Here is a 7,996-nt window from a genome sequence, read left to right as displayed (position 1 = left end):
GGAAAACTCCCGGTAAGTAACGCGTGGAACCATCCAGAGCGTGCAGGCGAGCGAATCTGTTTGTAAACTTCCACTTTTCCACGTAAAATCCATCCCTGGGATTTGCCCCGTCCCTGAAGGTGTCCGAGGCCAGGCTGGACAGGGCTTGGAGCCAGCCCAGGCTTGGAGCAGCCTGATCTGGTGGAAGGTGTCGCTGCCCATGGGCATCGGGTGGAACGGGATGGGCTTTAAGGTCCCTTCCAACCCAAACCGTTCCAGAATTCCGTGAAAAAACCGAGGAATAACGAAAAGGCCCCTCAGGAAGGGGTGGGAGCGCATGGAAACCCCCGGGGCAGCCGTGGTGCTGCTCTGCCCGGTGCAGGTGAGCTGCTGGATCTCCTCTGCGAGGGTGTCCACGTGCATCCCGAGCGGAATCCCGCGCTCCCCGGTGCCCGGGCTGCCGTGCCAAGGAGCCCTCATTAATCGCCTTCGTTGGAATTCTCCCGGGGCTGCTTCAGCGACCCAAAACCAGCACGAGCTGCTTGTGGCAGAGCTCTGGTCAACGTGAGTGTTCCCTCGCAGCGCTCAGGAAAGAAGAGCCAGGGTTTTCTGTGTGCAGGATGACGCTCAAGAGGGAAAACCGGCTGGGGAAGAAGAGCTGCACTGCCCTGGGAGCTGCAGGCAGCATTCCCACGTCCCCAGTGACAGGACAAGGGGAAATGGCTTCAAACTGCCAGAGAGCTGGGTTAGGTGGGATATTGGGGAAAAAAATCCTCCCTCTGAGGGTGTTGAGGCAGTGGAATGGATTTTCCAGAGGATGCCCCATCCCTGGAGGTGTCCAAGGCCAGGTTGGACGGGGCTTGGAGCAGCCTGGGGTAGTGGGAGGTGTCCCTGCCCATGGCAGGGGGGGGGAGACTGGATGAGCTTCAAGGTCCCTTCTGACCCAAACCATTCCATGATTCTGTGACCTCCATGTGTCTGGCTGGAAGGACTGGAGGCAGTAGCACTTCCTGAGGTTTTGTTTTGTCAGGAATTTGGTCTGAGGACAGCATTACCCGTTGGGGACCGGTGGCTTTTGGTCCCTTGTCCCCAGCCAGGCTTTTACTTTTGTTCTGAAACCCTGAACAGCGGAGGTGCTTCATCTTAACGTGAGTGAAAGTGAGAGAACTGTGATCAAGTTGGAGTTTTTTCATGTAATTTCTGTAGATTTCATCATCCTGAAACTGCAGCGCTGCTGCCTCTGCGTAGAATCATCTAAAATGAGGCGCTTTTTAATGAGAAAAAGCACCTTTCCAGGGTGTATAAATGAAAAGTAATTTTGTAAAACAGGTTTTATTGCTGTCTGGGAGGGGAAAATCTTGCTGAGGGTCTGACTCCAGCAGTGTCCTCGAGCTGTAGGAACTGTCAGGATGCTTCCAGGAGACAAAGATTCCATAGGCACAGGCTATGGATGAGGAGCACAAGGAGAGCTTTGGGAACTTGCTCAGTGCCACAGATGGGGAGAGATTTGAGATTCCACTGGTGAGTTCAGCGTGTCAGGAGCCTCTGCTGTGCCAGAGACCGGGAGCTATCCATGGATATCCTACAGAGCCCCCATGGATTGGGCAGAGCTCTGAGGGCTCTGCGGTGAAGCTGAGCCTCCATGTTGCCCATCAGTGCTGCTGGGAAGGTTCTAGAACCTGTTCCACAGTGCTGGAATAACGATTGTCATCAGAATGTGGGGACTGGAAGAGCCAGAGGAGCTGCGGGGTGGCTGTGGCTGCTCAGGAAGTCCCCAAAACACAGGTGGATGGGACAGAGGAAATCCTCACCCTAACAGAGCACTGGGAACCAGGCTGGAGCACGCTGAAATTCCCTTCTCTTTTCCCAAGAGATCAGTCCCATGGGAGTGCTGGATAACCAAAACCTCCTTGGCAGGAGGCCGAGCTCCCTCGGGATTTGAGTGAGCAGGATGGAGGAGCTCTGTAACAGGTGGCTGCCCACAAGTCCCGGTGGTGGGTCAGTGCCTGAGAGAGGAGATTCTCCGTGGGTGTGTGGGAACACTGGGAGCACTGGGAGCACGTGCACGGCTCCCCACGGGCTGCTGCGTGTGGTTGTCTCCTGGGAATCTCCGTGTGGGCAGGAGACAAAAAGGAGCTGCGGCTTCCGCCTCATCCCAACTCTCCGGCAGGTCCTGCGGTACTGGTTGGAACGGTGAGGCCTGACTGAAGCTCACAGGGAGGTTTCCCTCCTCCCTTTGGGAGGTTGAGATTGGAAAAGCAGATAAAAGGAGGAGAGGCAGCTCCAGCGCATTCCGGGCACGGGGTGAATTCCCGGGAAAGCAGCGTGGGTTTAGGTTCAGAAGCGTGAATTATGGCCGAGTAAAACTTATCTGGGACTCCACTGCTGTCCAGCTCGGACGGGTGTGTGTTTCCTTGAGCTGAGTAGGATTTCTGGAAGCGCTGTGAGTTCTGTTGGTGCCTCAAATCCCCGATCCTGGCGGAGATGCCGAGGTCACGGCCGAGAGCCGGGACGCGTGCGGCTCCCTGGGAAGGCTGGAGATGTCTCCATTGACATTGAGAACTGGGAAGTGTTAACACCATTCAGCCCCTGCGTCATCCAGGCAGGGACACTGAGATTTCTGTTGGATGGCTGGGCTGGAGCGACGTTCCAAGTGCCCCACGCTGGGGGGTTTTGTCTCCCAGCACACAGGGAGCAGAGCGGGGCGTTTCTCATCCTCCTTTCCTTTTGAGAGTCTTTCATTCCCTGTTAAAAAAGAGGAAATCTGTGTCCAAGAAGGGTTTAAAAATACCCCAGTAAGAAAATCGCTGCTCTGCTGCTGCATTTCACCTGAATAAGGTGATAATTAACATTCCCTAAAATGCTGCAGCAAGTTTTCACCCCTGGAACAGCATCTTGCTGAAACTCAAGGCTGAATTCAGAATCCACTTGTTTTTATGCTCTTGGTAATGAAATCCTTGGACATGGGTCTCTGACCAGGTGTTCTTGCACCTACAAGAGGTGTTGGGGCTGCCCGAGGCATCGTGGCCATTCTGCTGCCTTTCCTTGAGCTGGCACCAGTGTGTCCAAGGACCTGGTGGCACTGGGGGAACTCAGAGGTGGCTGGTTTGGGGTTCAGCTGGAGCTGGGCTGTGCCATGGTTGGGTTCATCCCAGGGAAATATGGACGGGAGCAGGTAGGAGCCTTTGGGTGTGTCACTTTGCTAAATGTGCCACAGCTCAATGCCAGCAATTAATTGATGATCAGGTGAGTCAAAATGTGATCTGGAAGTTTAGGAAAGGTCAGCTTAACAAAAGGTCTGAAAAGTTCAGGTTTTGGTCAGATATTGGCTTAGAGAGCGGCACAAGCTGCTGTCACAGGCTGTGTCACATCGACTTCCCTGCTTGAGATCCTTATCCAGCTCAGAGCCTTCCACCTCATCCCACTGCAGCTCTCAGCTGGGAAAAATTCCTCCCTGAGAGGCTGGTGAGGCACAGGAATGGCAGATAAAGGGGGAATGGTTAAAGAGGAGATTAAGATGGGATATTAGGATGAAATTCCTCCCTGTGAGGTCCTGGAATGGCTTTCCCAGAGCAGCTGTGGCTGCCCCATCCCTGGCAGTGTCCAAGGCCAGGTTGGACAGGGCTGGGAACAACCTGGGACGGTGGAAGGTGTCCCTGCCATGGCAGGGGGTGGCACTGGCTGAACTTTAAGGTCCCTCCCAACCCCAACCGTTCCATGATTCCCTGATCTCGGGAGGACAAACGAGTGTGAGGAACACCCGTGGCCTCTGTGCCGCAGCAACAGCCCTGCTGGGAGGCTGTTTGGTTCTCCTGGAATGCAGGCGTTCCCTGGGCTCGGCCTCAGTTGCCAGGGAAGGACTGGAAAGGGGGGGGGGGGGGGAGGAGGTGTCCAAGCCCAGCCAGGTCGTTTTCCCCGCTCCACAGAGCACAGAGTGCTGCAGGTGAGTTGTCAGGGTGGAACTGCAAACACAGGAGTTGGTCCAGAGCTCTGTGGCTTTCCCAGCCCCCCTGGACACGCTGTTGCTTTTTGAGGTGGTTGTGCAAAGGCAGAAGAACTCCAAAGTGCATGGGAATCCCAGTGTGAGTACTTGGGAGGTTGTAAAGAGGTTGGAGGAGTGATTTTCCAACCTGTGCTGACTTAATTGGGTCTTAATCATAGCAAATCCATTTGTTTATAGTATCAATACCCCAAAAAATGGGGGTTTTTTCAGTAGTTTTACTTTAGGTTACTCTGAAACCATGCAGCTGTCGGAGGTGGTGGAGCTGCTGTCACAATCTGTACTAGCTCATCCTGAAGTTTATCAAAATCTTGATCTGCTGAAATGTTTATTTCAGTCTCAGATTTCAGTAGCTCCTCCCAGGAGCTTTCTGGGGGCGTCACACACCGAATGCATCATTTCGTTTTATTCCTGCTCTCTCTTTTCAGCTTTAAGCCCCTTTAAAGAATAACAGTAAGCTCAAAATGCAGGTTTTAAGCGCAGAAAAAAGGGTTTTTTGGTGGATTTCTTGATGAAAATCAATGCCCTCGTGTGTCCCTGCTGTGCCCACAGGCAGCCTGCCTCTGCAAAGTGGTACGACCGGAGGGACTACGTCTTTATCGAGTTCTGTGTTGAAGACAGCAAAGACGTAAATGTAAATTTTGAAAAGTCCAAACTCACGTTCAGGTGAGTAACTCAGGCCCAGGGAGGGCTGAGGAGAAGCAGATTTGTTCTACAACATGTTTCAGGCTAAATACCGATTTCTTTTTCTCTTGCAGTTGTCTTGGAGGAAGTGATAACTTTAAACATTTAAATGAAATCGATCTTTTTAATAATATCGATCCAAATGTGAGTATCCTCTTGACTTTTCCCAGCTTCTCAGTGCTGGAGCCTGGTGAGGGGCTGGCACAGGTTGTCCAGAGAAATTACAGATGTTCCATCCCTGGAAGTGTTCAAGGCCAGGTTGGAGCAACCTGGGTTAGTGGAAGGTGTCCCTGCTCGTGGCAGGAGGGTGGAACTGGATGGGCTTTAATGTCCTTTCCAACCCAAACCATTCCATGGTGATCCTAAAAAAACCACCATCTTCTTTAGGCTGTTCCCTGGATTTTGGGAAATTTACTCCTTGGAAGATAAAAGCTCAAACTCCAGATCCATGAAACCTTTTCTGGGTGGTATTTTCCAGGACAAGGAATAAGGGAAGAGGTTAAGATAAACGAGGGATGTCAGCAGTTCCTGGTGAAGGTCATCCTGGTGGTACTAATGGGTGTTTGGTCTTTTTCAGGAATCAAAGCATAAAAGAACAGACAGATCCATCTTGTGTTGTTTACGAAAAGGAGAGTCTGGTCAGGCATGGCCAAGGTTAACAAAAGAGAGGGCAAAGGTGGGTTTGGGCATCTGCTGCCTCCCCTGGCTTTTAATTTAGTGAATATTTGGGTCATGTTCAAATTTTGGAGCATTTTTGGGTGACTTTCCTGCTCCTGATCCGACGGCAGCTCTCATTAACCTGCCTCTTGTAACTGACAGCCAGTTACTTCTTGTCCTTAAATAATTCCTTGTCCTTAAATAACTCCTGGTGTTGGTGCAGCTCAACTGGCTCAGTGTGGACTTCAACAACTGGAAAGACTGGGAAGATGACTCAGATGAAGACATGTCCAATTTCGATCGCTTTTCCGAGGTAGGGGGCAACGAATTCCTGGAGTTTGGGGGTTGCCAGGCAATGAATCCGGGGGTTTTTTGTACCATCACTTTGTAATTCCTGCATGGGGGACCTGATTTGTTAAAGCAAGGGGGGGCCTGTTGGTTTAGAACCAATTCAGGCTGGTTTTGGGTGGAAAGTGGGGTTGGATTCATCCCGAAGTGGGGCTGTTGTGTCTCTGAGCAGATGATGAACAACATGGGAGGAGACGACGACGTAGACTTGCCAGAAGTAGATGGGGCAGATGATGTGAGTACATGTGGGTGGAGTAAACACCTGCAGGGCTGGCTCCGAAGTCCTGCACTCGCCCCTCAGCCCTGCAAAAGGCTTAAACAGCCCCAAACCTTGATTGCGCAGGTGATGTCACCTGGGGAAGCCACTTCCCTCCCCTCTCAGTGCCAGGGACGCCAGTTTGGTGTCTGTGTCTCTGTGCAGTGACAGGGGTTCATTGCGGGTCTGTGGGCTCTGCAGTGAGGCCAAACTAAGCTCACTGAGTCCTCTGGAACTTGGAGTTCCTCAAAATCCCTGCTCTGCCCGAGAGGGGATCCAGATTTGGGAACAGCAGCTCTTTGCTGGCGGGGGGGTGGGAGAGGAAAAGCGCCTTCAGCGCTGTCTGCTCCACTTAAAGGTTGTTTGTTCTCCTTTCCAGGACTCACCAGACAGTGATGATGAAAGTAAGTTGTTGTTTTCCCCTCACCTGCTGAAAGCTCCGAGCCGGCCTCGGGCAGGGCCAGCAGATGTTCATCCTGGCCGCCAGCTAAAGCCAGCACTGGGAGACAAATCTAATCTGGGAAAGCCTCTCCACGCAAGCCCCAAATACCAGTTTGACCTTCCCAAAGCAGCTGCAGTCCCAGGCAGGCTTTGGCTTTAGGAGCAGCACGTGCTCGGGGTGGCTCTGGCACGGATTTCCCTCGGGAAGAGCCAGGGGGAGAGATCAGAGGCCCCAAACTGCCCTGTGACCTCCTTGGTTGGAGGCCAGGTCGTCTTGCTTGTGTCCCTTGTGACATAATAGTGCTCTGGGAGCTTTTAAAAACCAACCAAGCAAAAAATAAAACCCACAAACCAATCCTAAACCACTAACTGTCTTCTCTTTTTCCCTCTAGAAATGCCGGATCTGGAGTAAGGCAAAAAGTTTTCTTCAGGGTTTTGGGGAAAGAAGTTCATCACAACATTTCATAATTGAGATAAGAATTCCTGAGTTGATAGCCAGCCCTAAAGGGAGATCCTGCATCCTTTAACCCATTTTCAGTCCATTTTAAATGGCTTCACTGATGGTAGGTGTGTCCCATGGCACGGGGCGGTCTTAAAGCCACGAGAGGCAATAACGTTATGCATGAACCGTTTTCCAGACTTCCAAAAAAACAAGAAAAAAACCCACCAAACCAACCCAATTGAGGTGTAGGCAATCCGTACAGAACAGTTGCAATAAAGTTTACAGAGCCTCCTTGCCTCGTAGCAGATGTAATTACAATGGGAGAACCCTGAATTAACACCGAGTGGTAAACGAGCATTTTTTTCCCCTTCCCCCCCCCTCTCCCCGCCCCTCCACGGCCTAAAATTGTCCATTTGTACCGGGAACAAAACTTGTTGTCATCGGCTCCCCAAATTTAGCAGGCGAGGCGCATCCCTCTGTGGTGTCTTCAGGTCTGTTCCACTAAAAGTTTGTATTGAAAAGGAAAACTTTCAATTCTCCTTGTTTGGTGTTCGCCCCCGAGCCCCGACCGGTGCCGGTGGCCGGAGCCTGCCCCTGGTCCCGTGTGACCCCCAGACCTTTCCACCTCCTCGCCCGGGGTGCGAGTGGCTGTACATTGTTGCTTGTCAATCTGTACATTTAGACCAAATCGTATTTGCACTGTGGGTTTGGCAGCAAGTGACAGACCGTGGGGCGCGCGGGCGCCTGCGACCGGGCTGAAAAACCTCAATTTATGTTCAGAGCAGCTGGGATTTTTTTAATGTCTGCATTCTTTCTAATAAACTGTTGAAGACTCCCTGGCTCTCCTTCGGCCTGGGCCCTGTGCATTCCTCAGCGCCGCGGGGACATGTGGGTCAGTGGGGTGGGATCCCCTCCTGGCAGGGGGCAGTGGGGGGGGGACCCCTCCTGGGAGGGGTCAGTGGGGTGGGATCCCCTCCTGGCAGGGGTCAGTGGGGTGGGATCCCCTCCTGGGAGGGGTCCGTGGTTGGGATCCCCTCCCATTGGGAGCAATAGGGGTCAGTGGGGCAGGTTCCCCTCACGGGGGGAGTCAGGATGTGGGGCAGTTTGGGGCTGGTGGGGTGGGATCCTTTCCTATGGAGGGCAGGTGGGGAGGGTTCCCCCCTCTCTTGGGGGGCCGGCGCGGAATGGG

General features: G+C 52.8%; 1 protein-coding gene across 1 annotated transcript; it reads left to right on the top strand.

Moving 5' to 3' along the window:
* The first annotated feature begins 3,622 nt into the window (after positions 1–3,622).
* On the top strand, positions 3,623–7,652 carry PTGES3 (prostaglandin E synthase 3). The gene is made up of 7 exons (XM_017728694.1): positions 3,623–4,645; positions 4,738–4,807; positions 5,241–5,339; positions 5,544–5,633; positions 5,841–5,903; positions 6,304–6,328; positions 6,758–7,652. Exons 1-7 carry the CDS (start codon positions 4,491–4,493, stop codon positions 6,775–6,777), a joined length of 522 nt encoding a protein of 173 aa, XP_017584183.1. The 5' UTR covers positions 3,623–4,490; the 3' UTR covers positions 6,778–7,652.
* Positions 7,653–7,996: the final 344 nt, after the last annotated feature.

Source organism: Corvus brachyrhynchos, unplaced genomic scaffold (genome assembly GCF_000691975.1).
Source record: "Corvus brachyrhynchos isolate BGI_N302 unplaced genomic scaffold, ASM69197v1 scaffold193, whole genome shotgun sequence".
Classification (NCBI taxonomy): Eukaryota; Metazoa; Chordata; class Aves; order Passeriformes; family Corvidae; genus Corvus; species Corvus brachyrhynchos.
The sequence above is the reverse complement of the archived record's forward strand: the minus strand, read 5'-3'. Positions and strand labels throughout refer to the sequence as shown.

Bases quoted from the DNA above. Each gene is read 5' to 3' on its own strand.
- PTGES3 (XM_017728694.1), top strand. From the start codon at position 4,491: ATGAAAATCAATGCCCTCGTGTGTCCCTGCTGTGCCCACAGGCAGCCT. The intron at 4,808-5,240 runs GTGAGTATCCTC...GGTCTTTTTCAG, and splicing joins TTAATAATATCGATCCAAAT to GAATCAAAGCATAAAAGAAC. The intron at 5,634-5,840 runs GTAGGGGGCAAC...GTCTCTGAGCAG, and splicing joins ATTTCGATCGCTTTTCCGAG to ATGATGAACAACATGGGAGG.